Source organism: Phoca vitulina, unplaced genomic scaffold (assembly GCF_004348235.1).
Source record: "Phoca vitulina isolate PV1807 unplaced genomic scaffold, GSC_HSeal_1.0 scaffold3, whole genome shotgun sequence".
In the NCBI taxonomy this organism is placed as follows: Eukaryota; Metazoa; Chordata; class Mammalia; order Carnivora; family Phocidae; genus Phoca; species Phoca vitulina.
The window spans coordinates 61,975,623-61,991,025 of NW_022589706.1; the positions used below are offsets into that span (position 1 = coordinate 61,975,623).

The 15,403-nt window shown below is 37.2% G+C and overlaps 1 protein-coding gene across 7 annotated transcripts in view; it reads right to left on the bottom strand.

Annotated features, from left to right (window-relative positions):
- The window catches only part of HELQ (helicase, POLQ like), a 51,010-nt gene extending 35,649 nt beyond the window's left edge, over positions 1–15,361 (bottom strand). For 2 of the 7 annotated variants that reach the window (XM_032400694.1, XM_032400693.1), the window contains exons 1-8: positions 15,003–15,361; positions 13,246–13,954; positions 9,113–9,291; positions 8,246–8,446; positions 7,743–7,815; positions 5,621–5,718; positions 4,468–4,566; positions 3,054–3,199 (exon numbers count right to left, since the gene is read on the bottom strand). In XM_032400694.1, coding sequence (XP_032256585.1) covers positions 3,054–3,199; positions 4,468–4,566; positions 5,621–5,718; positions 7,743–7,815; positions 8,246–8,446; positions 9,113–9,291; positions 13,246–13,954; positions 15,003–15,191 — 1,694 coding nt within the window. In that variant the 5' untranslated portion in view covers positions 15,192–15,361. Of the gene's footprint in view, positions 1–3,053; positions 3,200–4,467; positions 4,567–4,724; positions 4,928–5,607; positions 5,719–7,742; positions 7,816–8,245; positions 8,447–9,112; positions 9,292–12,330; positions 13,121–13,245; positions 13,955–15,002 lie in introns of those variants that run through there. The other 5 variants (XM_032400695.1, XM_032400699.1, XM_032400698.1 and 2 more) reach the window with 5 other exon arrangements.
- Between the last annotated feature and the right edge of the window lie 42 nt (positions 15,362–15,403).

A 15,403-nucleotide genomic window follows, 5' to 3' on the forward strand; every position in this document is an offset into this window, starting at 1 on the left:
TTAATTTATTTATTTGACAGAGACAGAGACAGCGAGAGAGGTAACACAAGCAAGGGGAGTGTGAGAGGGGAAGCAGGCTTCCCGCTGAGGAGGGAACCCGATGCAGGGCTTGATCCCAGGACCCTGGGATCATGACCCAAGCGGAAGGCAGACGCCTCAGACGACTGAGCCACCCAGGCACTCTGGTATTAATTCTTTAAATGTTTGGTAGAATTCCCCTGGGAAGCCATCTGGCCCTGGGCTCTTATTTTTTGAGATATTTTTGATTACTGCTTTAATTTCCTTAGTGGTTATAGGTCTGTTCAGGTTTTCTATTTCTTCCTGGTTCAGTTTTGGTAGTTTATACATCTCTAGGAATGCATCCATTTCTTCCAGATTATCTAATTTGCTGGCATAAACTTGCTCATAATATGTTCTTATAATTGTTTGTATTTCTTTGGTATTGGTTGTAATCTCTTCTCTTTCATTCATGATTTTGTTGATTTGGGTCGCTTCTCTTTTCTTTTTGATAAATCTGGCCAGGGGTTTATCAGTCTTATTAATTCTTTCAAAGAACCAGCTCCTAGTTTCGTTGATCTGTTCTACTGTTCTTTTGGTTTCTATTTCATTGATTTCTGCTCTGATCTTTATTATAATTTCTCTTCTCCTGCTGGGTTTAGGCTTTATTTGCTGTTCTTTCTCCAGCTCCTTTAGGTGTAGGGTTAGGTTGTGTACTTGAGACCTTTCTTGTTTCTTGAGAAAGGCTTGTATTGCTATATACTTTCCTCTTAGGACTGCCTTTGCTGCACCCCAAAGATTTTGAACAGTTGTGTTTTCATTTTCATTGGTTTCCATGAATTTTTTTAATTCTTCTTTAATTTCCTGGTTGACCCATTCATTCTTTAGTAGAATGCTCTTTAGCCTCCATGTATTTGAGTTCTTTCTGACTTTCCTCTTGTGATTGAGTTCTAGTTTCAAAGCATTGTGGTCTGAAAATATGCAGGGAATGATCCCAATCTTTTGGTACTGGTTGAGACCTGATTTGTGACCTAGGATGTGATCTATTCTGGAGAATGTTCACCGTTTCTTAATCAATAGCCGCAAAAAAGGATGCTAAACTATACACGGAATATTCAGCTTATGAAAGCAGCAAGTAATATGCAGAATATATTTTAGGGGAAATTTTCCTTCAGAGAAAGTTAAGTCCTATTTCTTTGAGAAAGTATCAAGTACTGGGGTGCCTGTGTGGCTCAGTCTGTTGAGCATCTGACTCCTGATTTAGGCTCAGGTCATGATCTCAGGGTCATGAAACTGAGCCCTGTGTAGGGCTCTGCACTCAGCGGGGTGTTGGGTTGAGATTCTTTCCCTCTGCCCCTCCCCCGGCTTGGGTGCACTCTCTGATAAATAAATAAATCTTAAAAAAAAAAGTAAATATCCATTACAATTCATTAACTAAGTGTTCTGGAAACCAAATTTTTAAGTGCCTCAATGTTAAACATCAACATTTATGATCCAAATAAACTATTATCATCAACAAGCAAAATAAGTCAAGGGTATAACTAATAAATTGCATGTCTTCCAGTCAAATGTTAGTCTCTAAATTTCCACATTATACTTAGCCAGTGCTAAAATTCCCTTAAATTATACTATTAAAACAAATGATTTACTGAGACTACCTCAATGATAATTTAATTTCCTTAGATTTTTATAATCAACATCATCAGTGTAAAGGCAGACTATTAGTTACCGAAATGGAAAACTCCTTGACTCTATCCCAAACATCTAGATCTTTGGGCTGGTCAATAAATTTAATTCTATTAAACCAATCCATGACAGTAGGACTGGAAGGGGAGGTGGGAGCTGACTAGATTAGAATTCAGGGTAATAATGGTCTATGGTGATATAGCACTGGTTAAGGGGCCAAAAAGAAGTCTGAAAAATCCGATAAAACTACATATGGGACAAAGGTACATAAAAAAACTGAACTCTTCATATTCAAGATCACTTTATACTTACCTCTATGAGTATAACAGAGCCAATATTAAAAATACTATCAAATTACAAACTAATAAATTTCTTAATTACTTAACAAATTTAATTCAAATGTCCACACAACTTAAGTGTGAAGTTTACTAAGAAAACAAAGGCAACAGTATTTAATTAAAGAGAAGGTTAGGGGCGCCTGGGTGGCTCAGTTGGTTAAGCGACTGCCTTCGGCTCAGGTCATGATCCTGGAGTCCCGGGATCGAGTCCCGCATCGGGCTCCCTGCTCAGCAAGGAGCCTGCTTCTCCCTCTGACCCTCCCCCGTCTCATGTGCTCTCTCTCATTCTCTCTCTCAAATAAATAAATAAAATCTTTAAAAAAAAAAAAAAAGAGAAGGTTAAACTAAAAATATGATTCATGTGGCACCTGGGTGGCTCAGTCGGTTAAGTGTCTGCCTCAGGTCATGGTCTCAAGGTCTTGGGATTGAGCCCTGAGTCAGACTCCCTGTTCAGCGGGGAGTCTGCTTCTCCCTCTCCTTTAGCCCCCCCACCCCCTCTCGAGTGCTCTCTCTCTCTCTCTCTGCCTCTGTCTCTCTCAAATAAATAAATCAAATCTTTAAAAAAAATAAAGATATGATTCATATCCACAGTGATTAGTGACTGGTCCTCTGACTCCTAGCCAGTGGCTGACCTCGGCTGCATGTTGAACCTGCCTGGAAAGTTCTACAAAATAACGATGCCTGGGTCCCACCCCCAGAGATTCTGATTTGTCTGCGATGTAACCTGGGCACTGGGATTTTTAAAAGCCCTTGAGAGGATTCATTTGCAGTCAAGGTTGAGAATCATTGATCTAAGCCATTATATTAGTCAGCATTCTCTTACTTACATGTAGTCTTAGAATTTTTCTTTGGCTATTTCACATATATGAATTTCACAGTTAAACTTTCTTCAAGGTTAGGGCCCTTAGAATCTAGTATAGCAACTTAATATAATGTTCTACAAGAAATAATAAGTGCTTGCTGAATAAACAGAATACACAGCATGTAAACCATGATAAAATAAAACAGAATATTTTTTAAAGATTAACATACTTGCTTAAAAATTTGCATATCATTTCTGCTACGTTTTCACAGTTCTTCTTAGTGGGACAAAAAACTAAGCAGGAATAATTGGGAATAACTTCTGTCACCAATGCCACCAAGTGATCAGGATCCATCTTTTTCAGAGTATCAGAATACTGTACAACAAGATGTAGGAACAAGGTAGTTAGTAACCATGAAAACCTGTCATTTTACCACAGTGCTTTGAAAGGTAAGTAAACCATCCATAATTTTGAACTTCTCATTTAATAAATCTGATCATTTAAAAGAAAAGATGCAACCCAGATGAAACATCAAAATGTTTAGTCCCACTTTTAGGTTATAAGGGTTTTGTTAGGTATATTTGGTTTTAAATTAAAGAAGTGAAAACAGTAAATGTTATTAATAACCCCACTGCATGTTCATCTCTACCAGAGCAAAGCAAAGAAGTCCACAGAGACAAACACAGATTGGTCCTAATAACAAAGGACCACATAAACTAGATATACTTTTACTATTACTAATAGTTTTCAAAAACAGATTCAATCATACTACAGGATAAATTTTCAGAAATAAAAAATGTATTCATCAAGCAGACACAAGGAACCCAACATAGAGAAAAATATAAAATTATTTAAAAATCTCACTTGCTTCAGCTTTACTGAAAACTAAGATACAGATTTAGAGTAATACACCTTTATAGAATTCTAAAAATATTGTAAAATCCCTTTCTCCCCCTTTTAATATCCTTTATACAAGCTACAGAACATTAACACAGCAGACATTAACATCTTCATACCCAGTATCTGAACTACATAGCCCACAAAAGTTTCTTCTTGTTTAGCGCTTATTGCTGAATGAATAAACATTTAAGGGAGAGGTCTGTAGATTTTCTTGGTTCATGGAGCTCCAGGGCCAAAAGAAATACCTAACAGCTTTGTTTATTAGGTATTTAGGTACAGACAACTTAAATATGTTTTTCCTCACAGTTTAGTAGCCATCTGAATAAATAATACACATCAGTTGAATGAAGAAAGTATTATCTCATTCTTAAACGTAACAGCCCACTAACAGGCTGTGTGCACAACCGGGCACTGCAATAGTCTTTCAAATCTTAGAATCAAATTGGACATGGCTACTCTTTTTCCGTCCCACATTGATTTTCACATGGTATTTGTTTACAGTAGCTGCAAAAAACAAACAAAAACTTCACTAAGACACGATATCATAGAAAGGAATACAGTGTGATCTGATGTCCAAACTGGAAACTACACTGAACCAGCAGTTTGTACGGTATGCAACAGATGTCAAGCACCAGCTGTTTCTCTTAAATTATCTAAACTATCCCATGGTACCCTGTGAATCTTTTGTGGTGCCCCAGGGCACCAAGTCTGGGAACTTCATACTCAAGAGTTATCAATGTTACCTGACAATTAAGGAGACGTGAAAAAGTCATGCCGTTCTCAGCTTTGCAGTCAACCTCATATATTGCATTGTTTATTTTCAAATATTCTTTTAATTCAACCTTGAATTAGAAAGACATTTGCAATTAATACCATATACAAATTCCTCTTTCCAGAGTTTTAAATTTTGTAAAATGGTGTAAAAACGGACAGCTATACAAAAACTGTAGTTTTTCTAAGGTATGTAAAACATGCTTCAATGTAAAAGTTTTTTCTTTACCATTTCTTTAAGTCTCTTTTTCCCTTTCAATCAAAGTAGAGATTAATATCCTTGAAGAAATACTTTTGAACAGCCACTATCTAAAAGGAAACCAGACACTTCTGTATTTGTCACAAGAAGTATAAGTCAATGTTCACATTCTGTCTTATTTGTGTTATTCCTCAAGACCTAAAATTTTCTGTCTTATCAGTCATCATTTTTAATTATAAATACATTATTTTTAATTTAAGTATTTATAGACAAAAAAAATTTTTTTTTAAGATTTTATCCATTTATTTGAGAGAAAGAGAGAGAGTGCATGAGCAGGGGGGCAGGGGCAGAGCTGAAGAAGGAGAAGCAGACTCCCCACTGAGCAGGGAGCCCGAAGCGGCGGAGCTAAAGGCAGGCGCTCAACCAACTAAATCACCCAGGTGCCTGACAAAAAATGTTTATAAATACAGTTCATTGCATTTTTAAAAGAATAGTGTCTAATTCGACTATTCAGCAAGTATCTCTCGAAAATTCTCCTCTTTGGTGAAAATGTAAAAATATCAAATTTCAAATTAAAATTTGGTGATTCTCTTTTTTGACCAAGTAAAAAAAAAAATTTATCTTACAGAATAAGAAGTGGAAAAATAGAATGGGTCTGGAAAATTTCATTCAATAAATATTCATTGAAGGCCCATGGGCCAAGCATTATTGCAGGTGCTACAGATACAGTAGTGACCCGAGCCAAGATCCCTAAACCCAAAGGTTATATTCTCTATACACAAACTCTTACTAGCATATAGCCATGGTCAGGGGAATTATGCCCCTTCACTACTCTATAGACTTTTTTAAAACAGTATGTTTGCTACTTTTCTTTCTAAGTAAGATGATAGATATAAATCCATACAGTGCAAACCTTAGGTACATACTGGTCTAAACTGACTGGTGTAATACTCTGCTTGAAGGAACTCTTGTAGGTCTTCAACATTGTTCAGTGTTGCACTCATGCCAATAATTTGAGTTGTTTCTAAAAAAAAATCCAAAGGATTGAGGAAAATATGTTATTTAGTATAACATAATAGTAATTTAGCAACTTTTTGTGTTCTGTATTCTTCCTGAGTGATCTGGGAAAGGAGGGAGTGGAGAGGAGGTAAGAAAAATACAAAGATAGTAGCAGAGTATTATTCTGTGAATCAAAGACTGAAAACTTTCAGGTGTCCTGAAAGTTACTATTTGGAATTTTACAGAATTTCACACTGGGTAAAAAGTCGGATCTTAATCAAGACTTCTAAGCAACAATAATGAGTATAAATACGCTTGTTGCTGACTCTCTGGACCACTGTTATGAAGAGCTATGACATGTCCCACAGGTATGCCTATAGGCAGATGTATGGTGTAGGATGCAGGGCTGAATAGGTCCTGAACTCTTGCCAAATAAAGCCCTTTATGGGATCTTGCTATCAGGTTGTCAACTTTTTTTTCTTTTTAAACAAAGGTGGAGTGAAACTCATGAAGCTGCATGTCTTCCTGGGCAGTATGAAATGGCTGCCTTCCACAGGAAAGCAGTTCAGTCAGGCAGGATCTATTACTATCATCCATTTTTTAAAAAATGTTTTATTACTGAAGGATGGCTGACATGAAGTGTTATATTAGTTTCAGTGTATAACACAGTGATTTTACAATTCTATACATTATACACTATTCACCACAGTAAGTATAGCTACCATCTGTCATCATACAACATTATTACAATATTATTGACTATATTCCCTATGCTGTACTTTTCAACCTTGTGATTTATTTTATAACTGTAAGTTTGTACCTCTTAATCCCCCTCACCAATTTTGCCCATTTCACTATCATCTATTTTTGATGCATGAGGAAACAGAGGTGCAGTTAATATAATTTGCTCAAGGTCACATATGTAGTTAAAAGTGAGTCAGGATTTTAATCAAGCTCCAGAGTCTGCCCTCAGCCATTACGCTATGCTATCTCTCAGTGGTAACACATGATCCCCCATAGAGAGACAGTATGGAAGCCGAGAGAGTGTTTTAGCACTCAAAGGAAAAAAAAAATGATAAACAACCAAATGCTGAAGAAAAATAAGACAAGGACAGTCAGTGTGCACTGGATTTGACAAGTAGGTGACGATTCTCCTCTTTTCCTCTGCTTTATATTTTTCCATTGAATTTGTCACCATCTGACACACTGTATGTTTTCTTGTTTATCTTATTGTCTACTCACGTTCACTAAAATACAGGTTTGAGGAAGGCAGAGTTATTTTTTTGTGTGTTATTCACTGCTATATCCTTAGCACTTAAAATAGTGCCTGGCACAAAGTAGGTACTCAAGAACTTTTTAAATGTATGATTATAAAGTGCTACAACCTGCCTAAATACCATTGCTATCAAAATTTTAAAAATAATCCTTAATATTTGACCTTTATAATAATTTTTCCATATATAAGCTATTGCAATATATAACTTAATAAGTATTGCAATAGTGTATCTATAAATAGGAAAGAAGACATTTAGAACAAATATTTCACATATGCTGAAAGACTATCTGATGTTGCAAATAGCTCCTTAAGGTGACTACTTACATTTACTGCTTTATTGGTATGATGAGGACGATAGAGATGGTGGCGGCAGCAACAAATGCTTACTGAGTGCTACTTGCTGGGCAACTGCTGACTGCTTTACATTAACTCATATAATCCTCCCAACCATTCCCCTCAGGGTGGTACTGTTATTATCCCCATTTTACAGATGAAGAAATAGAGAGGTTGAGTCACATGCCTATGCACTCACAGCTAGTAAGTGGAGGATAATAATATGGGATGTCTAAATGTTAACTTCCTTCTGATTCACAACTCTGCTCACATAACCATTTTTCCAACCAAAATTTATGTTTACTTTAGAAATAAAAAACAAGGCAGGAAGGTTAAGTGTCTTACTCAAGACTACAGAGTCTAGCTAGTGAGAGAATTAAGTCTTTCATAGGCCTCCTGAGGATAAATCAGTTAGTGACCACATTTGAAAAAGTACTTACCGCTAGTGTAGAGGATTTTTGCTAGGGTCATTTCCAGTATAGCCCCACGGCTCCCTTCACCAATCATGTGCAACTTTGAGATTTAAAAAAAGAAGGGAGGGAGAAAAGTAAATTTGCATATAATGCCTATATAGAACACGCATGTATTTATATGAAATGAAGTAATCTTTGCTTTATAACTCTTAAGCATTCTGGATATAGCAACTAGAGTACATATGCATTATATCACTGGTATTTTGGTTAATGAGGATTGGGGCAACATCCTGACATATCTAGAATTCATAAATACCATTATAAAATTTGGAATATATACACACATATATTCACTCTTCAAAAAACACTTGACACAAAACTGAATTTAAGATTACCAAGCATGAAATGTATTAATCTGTATTGCCTATATATTAAAATAAATTACTTATTTTCATAGAGATACTAAGCAGATACACATAATAATGTTAGTATAATAAAAATGTTGATAAATTATAAAAGTAGTTACCAACCTCATCTACAACAACCAGACCCAGACTGCCAATCCTTCCAGTTTCAATCAAGGAGTTCACCAGACTATGTCCTTTTTCAATAGTGGCAATATATAGAGATTTTTTTTCCCTTCTTTTAATTGGAGGAAATTTTCCTTTGCTTCCAGCATATTCTTCAACAAAGAAACCCAGCTCTATACCAAAACTTGACAAACCTGAAATCTAGAATATTAGTTAAAATAAACAAACAAAAAAATCAGATAAATAAGAACTCAATTACCAAGTGTTCATGTTGATTTTTAAAAAATCTAAAATAGTATATAATACCAATGAATGAGAACAAGGTCACAGATAAGACATATATATCTAAGAAATGTCATAATTAATGCATGGCTCTTTGCAAAATGGATGTAACTTGTAAACTACATAATCGATGTGGAAATAAGACATATATCTAAGAAATGTTATAATTATTGTGTGTGGCTCTTTGCAAAATGAATGTAACTTTTAAACTACATAATTGATGTGGAAATAAATTTCAACTGTCTCCTCTGATGCAAAACAAAAACAAAAACAACCCAGAATAATTCACTTACTTTGATAAAATAATTGGTTACTTTCTGCTTGAAAAGGCAGGCTGAATATCAATATATTAAATATCGATATTAAAATGGAATTTAATCCACCAGTTTAGAAAAAAAAATAAAATTCTTGTTGCAACAGGTAACTAGTATTAGAAGAGATTTTTGGTAGGTCCTACACTTGTTTTTGCACATCCTAAAAATATTCTCTACCTCTTCTCAATGAAAAGTTGTTACATTTATGCTAGTTTTTATATTTTAATGTGAAAATGTTAGCAAATACTGTTTGTTAAAAAAAGAATCACACCTTTTCTTGGACAATTGCCACATATGGTAGGATCATTAGAACATCTCTTCGCCGGCAAAGCAGTTCTTGCAGCATTAAAATCTCAGCCACGAGGGTTTTTCCACCACTTGTTGGCAAGGAATATATTAAGTTTTTTCTTTCTTGCACAGAATTCAATGTTAAGCAAGTATGTTGCCATTCTGTGGAATTAAAAAAAAAAGCATTATTTTTCCCCTTCTGCAATTCAGTCTCAAGAAAGTTTCTTAAGAAGGAAAAATCAGATCCCACTCTGTATATCCATCTTCTCATAATGACAAGTGTAATTATACATCAATGTTAAGTTCAAACATCCCCAGGGCACAGTGGACACAGCCAATGAGAGTCTTAATTCTTCAGGCCTGGGCAGCGGAGTGGGCAACTGGGCCACCTTTTTGCTAGCTGCACACTTAGGTCTAAGGTTCCAACAGTGCCTGGGACATTATCTGAGACATCAGAGGAACTAAAGGACAGTACAAAGATCTGTGTGAATTCTTAGCCTTTCCTTTTGTTCTGCAAGGAGATTGTGTAAGCTTCCCTTTCTCATCCACACAAACAACATCCTAGAGAGAAATGGGAGGAGGAGAAAAAAAAAATCTATGAGGTTTCATACACACTAAGGAAGACTATTCAACTGGCTCTCACGGGGAGCTGAACTCTGGTCTGAATACCATTTTGAACTGTAAGAATATTTAAACCACAAAAGGCTAGGATTAGGGTGCCTGGCTGGCTCAGTCGATAGAGCATGTGACTATTGATCTCAGTGTTATAAGAGCTCTACACGTTGGGTGTAGAGATGACTTAAAAATAAAATCTTAATTTTTTAAAAAAGATTTTATTGGGCGCCTGGGTGGCTCAGTTGGTTAAGCGACTGCCTTCGGCTCAGGTCATGATCTTGGAGTCCCTGGATCGAGTCCCGCATCGGGCTCCCTGCTCGGCGGGGAGTCTGCTTCTCCCTCTGGCCCTAACCCCTCTCGTGTGCTCTCTCTCATTCTCTCTCTCAAATAAATAAATAAAATCTTAAAAATAAAATAAAATAAAATAAAATAAAATAAAAAAGATTTTATTTATTTATTTGAGAGAGAGAGAGCACAACCAGGGGGGAGGGGCAGGGAGAAGCAGACTCCCCGCTGAGCGGAGAAGCCCAATGTGGGGCTTGATCCCAGGACCCTGAGATCATGACCTGAGCTCAAGGCAGACGCTTAACCATCTGAGCCACCCAGGCACCCCAAAAATAAAATCTTTAAAATATAAAAGACTAAGATTATTAACTGGCACATCTAGGACTTCCACAATTTAGAAAGGTGGAATTCATGAAAAGGATCACATCAGATCCAAAACATAGTGTGAAAACTAGCGTAACTACTCTGTAGGCTAATCTGACAATGTGGATCATCAAAAGTCTTCAAAACGTGCACTAGTATTTTATCACTAGAAAAACAGGCAAAAGATATGATAAGACATTTCACAGCAGGGAGAAATACATGAAAAGATGCTCAACTGTTACTTAATGGGTTGGCAAAATAAATACACAAATAAAATACAAGTAACTACTACTACCAAAAAAAAAAAAAAAAAAGCCTCACTCATGGAAAACCCAGAGCTGACTTGACTGGGGACAAACAGACATTCTTGTGGTGGTTGATGAGAGCATAAAATACTATAATCCTTTTGGAAAGCAAACTAACAGTATTGAAAACAAAACTGCACACTGTCTTTCATCTAGCAGTATTACTTCTAGGTCTCTACACCCATAGAAATAAAAGCAAGGACATATAAAGATTATGTGCAAGATGTTCACCATAGCATAGATGCATCATCCATAGCAGTGTTTATATATAACAAAGAGCCATCAAGGGGTAAAAGTTGAATGAATTATTGTACAATTATATGATATCATTCTTTGCAGCTTGAAAACAGGTGGTAGATTGATTTATACATGCTCAATATACAGTTAAGTAAAAGATCATGAATGTGTATTGGATTGTATAAACCCAATTATGTACAGATATTAGAAAAGAATATATAAAAGTTGGACTTGAATGTATTGTTTTCCAAAAAAATTAAATTAAAAAAATGACTAAGAGGATATGTTACAAAGGTATTAAAAATAATTACATCTGAATGACAGCCAAGGGACTTCAATTTCTTGTATTTTGGTGATTCCCAAATATTTGCAAATAACTTTTTTCCACTTTAAAAATATTTCAAAAACACTTAAATACGTAAGCTTAATATTTAATACATATTAAAAATATTTCAGACTGGTATCACCCATTATATATGAAGCTGCTTGTATGAAGCTGTTTGTATGAAAATATAACTTGACCATTTCTGCATTTTATCCAACTCAAATTTTTAAAGTATAAAATGACCAAAATAGCAAATATTTAGTAATATCACTTATCTTCACACATTAAAAAAGGATGAAATTAACTTGGTTCTGAACATTTATATAAAACACATCAAGCATGCAATTCTACAATAAAAAGGCAAAAATAACAGTATAAGGTTGAGGTTCTCAAGCTCAGTGGTTCTCAAACTTTTGGCACATCAGAATCCCCGGGAGGGCTTGTTAAAACCAATTGCCAGGTCACAACATCAGAAGTGGATTCAGTACGCCTAGGGTGGAGCCTGAGAATGCCTATTTCAACAAGTTTCCAGGTGATGCTGACTTTGGGGTCCAGGAACTACACTTTGAGAACCACTGCTTTAGTGCAATGAAAAGTGGCATACATATTTATGCTTTAAATTGGTCATGTCATCAAGCCAGATCTATAAGTAAAAAGAGATTTAAAAACCTGTTATTTACTGAAGTTCTTACTTAGAAGCTACTAATATAGTTATGGACAGTCATTACCAGAGTCTAACTTGGCATGTCCTTGATGCAGAACATAACTTACAAAACAACCATTATTGTTACTATTATTCCTTTTTAAGAGATCAGGAACTAAGGCTCAGAGTGCAAAACCTGTGTTTCAGTGACAGGGCCAGAATTCCTAACTAGGCCGATAACCCCCAGCAATTGAGAACCTACCAGGGTGTACTAGGCACTGCGCTAGTTACATCAGAAAAAGATGAGTTAGATAGAGCCCTGTCCTCAAGGTACTGTCTGGCAGGAGATGCAGATTAAATAAAGAACAAGGTACTAGGAGAAAAGCAGAGGGAAGAAAGTTAACACCTACTTCAAGGGCAATACACACCTTTAGCTCTTTAACTGCAAACCTCACAATTTAGAATTTATTAGACTCTTGTAGTCTTATGTTACTTTGTTTCCTGTAGTTCTACTTCTTCACCTGATTTGTCTTCTCCCTGAGATGAGAACCATGGTTTCATATGGTTCATACGGCACTAACATAGGAGTCTCAGAAATACTTATGAAGTGACTGGTTGATAGGCTCATCTTTCAGGATGCCAGCAACTGTCCCTTCTTTGTCTAAAATGACACATATCTGAAATATAGGCAAGGACCCAGGATTTTTGAAAAACATTACAATATATATTGTTATTAATACTATCTCTTTGCACTTAACTCTTAACTTCAGCTGTCTTTAAAGATGTTTAGTCTTACTCAATGGTATTACGAATATTGACACTTTCACTCAGGCCATGAAAAGTCAAAGGAACTTCAGCTTTTTGTACAGAAGACAGAGCCAGCCGAAAACACACCAGCTAAGAAAACTGAGAAGCAGCTAGACAGTCAGATGAAAAAACCAGCGTGGAATGTCAAGAAGTCAAGAAGTGAGTGTTTCAAGGGTCTGGACAACAGTGTCATGTAAGCTACTGAGAAGTCAGGCAAGTGAGAACCAAAAGTATAATTGGATTTAGACACCCTCGTCATTAAACCTTAAGTGAGAGCATAGAACCCAGAGTGGGCTGGGAATTACTTGAGGTGAGGAAAGGGAGACAGCAAGGATAGTAGATTTGAGAAGTGTGACCATGAAGGGAAGGAAAGACGTGCAGTAGCAGCAGGTTAGGGATGGAAGGTTGAGAGGACTGATATTTTTATTTGTCTTAAGATGAGATATAGGACCACAGAAGCATCTGCTTTCTATTGACTTGCACTAGTAATATGGTAATAATGGTAAATTTTTTTCACTTCAGCAAAAAGCATTTACCATATAATTTTTCAATTCCCTTGAACTGAACATAAAGGTCTCTCACTTTGCTGGGTAATGAATAAAAAGGACCAAGGTCATCTGATGATGACTCAATTGTTTTCTTAGCAACATTAATTTCTTCAGATAGGAGAGTCTCTTTGAGCTGTTTAGTTCTAGAAAATATTGGTGTTTGGGCCTTGGCATTTCCAGTCATGGCACTTTTTAGATGTTCTTTAAGACTTTTTCTCCTATTTTCCTCTGAACTAGTTCTGACTTTAGAAGAGGAATCATCAATTTGCTGGTGTTGTTCTATGCTATTATGGGGTAATTCCTCATTCACAGTCTTGTGAGAGGATGCGTTCCAATCCCTCTCTTTAGTAGACTGATCGCCCAAATCATCTGAAGAGTTCTGCAAATTTTCAAAGTATAAAACCTGTGAAGAAGGTACATCATACAAAATATCAGGTTCAATGGAGACATCTTCATGCCTACTCTGGTTCTTTATGTGCTCATCCGTTTTTAATTCAGTAAAGTTGCCTACAGTAGTAATGCTGAGTTTGTTGTGTTTGATGCTTTCTGAACAAAGATCTTCAGTGCTAAGGTCTGAGGCATGTTTCCTATGTTCAGCAACTTGCATATGTTGTTGTTCCAGGTCATCAACTTGAGCTAAAAAAGAATTTTCAGCAAAGCTGTCATAGTCACCAAACATGTCCTCTTCACTGTCATTCTGGAAAGAAAACGAAAAGCGTTATGGTCAATTCTAGCTTCACTAAGAGCAAAAGTTTCAGCTATATTGCTACCTCTAAATATATACCAGGTATATAATTACATGGATCATAGACCGAAATGTAAATCACCCTATGAAATGGATATTATCATCTCCATTTTACAGATGAAGAAAAGGAAAGCCAGAGTGTTTAAGTAATTTTCACAAGCTGCACTCCTAGGGTATGGCGATACTGGGATCCTAATTCTTAAGCTCGTGTTAAATCCTTAAAAAGGTAGCAAGACCAATAGACATCTACTGGAATGTCATCTCACTAGAAGTTTCAGGTAACTGCAGCACCATTCCCCCTCCCAGACTCCAATCTACAGAAACTGGCTTGTAACAAAACGACTGGACACTCTTAAGGAGATTCTGTTCTTAGGAATTAGGAATTGGAAGGGAGGGTCTGCACACTGACTTGGGATGGTCTACTCAACAGAAGAGATGTAAATTTAGAGGTAGCAATATAGTGAAGTGATTAAGAAAACAGGATTTGGAGTCAGAAGTGCAGTTTCTTGACCTCTCAGGGCCTGATTTCTGTTGTCAAATCTAGATAATGTAAAGAGCTTAACAAAGTACCCAGTACATAATGGGTGTGCGATAAATGATAGGTTTTATTGGTACCGCAGGAGCAGCAGTAACTTGGAAATCTAGATTTGCGTCGCAATCATGCCTCTTATTTGCTGCATGTACGACTTCTATGTCTCGGGGGTCTACCTTTGAGATCTATATAAAAATGAGGAGAGCAAAGCAATACCTCACAAGTGAGAATTAACAGCGATAACAAAGTCGAGGTAAGCAAATGAAGGCTAGTAGACAATTGGTCCACTGTTTGCATGTAGGAAGGGAACAACCAAAATTTTGGAGTGTCTAGTTCCCTGGCTTCTAGAGCTGGTCTTAAGTGTTCTTTCAGTGGGCATACGCGGTAGGAGACCTGGATTTGTATCATCTCCCCCAAAGTGGGCAATGAGACAAGGAACTCGGAATTTGAGAGCTGAAAAGGTTGTACCTCGACCGGTTGCACCTCCACGGTTTTCCTCCGCCGGCTCCCAGCCATCATCTCCTCTTCCTCTTCCCCCTCCTCATCGCCCGGCTTGAGCTCGGCCGCGGTGGGGGCGGCAGAACCGCTCCCTAGGCTAGGACGGTCCCTTTTGCGGACAGACACCCGCCGGCGGATGCGGGAAACACCTTCATCCATGGCAGGGGCCGAGGACCCTGCCCGAACTTCGTCCCGCGCCACCTAGCCGCCAAACCCCCGAGGAGAGGGAGAGGAGGGCAGGGCGCGGGTAGCAACTGGGGGAGACTGCGCTCGCTTCTCCCTCCACCTTAGAATAAGACCACAAATCAATTGCCGGGGCTCTCAGACCGGAAGCGGAGGCAGAAGCGTAGGGACCCGCCTTTTCCTTGTCC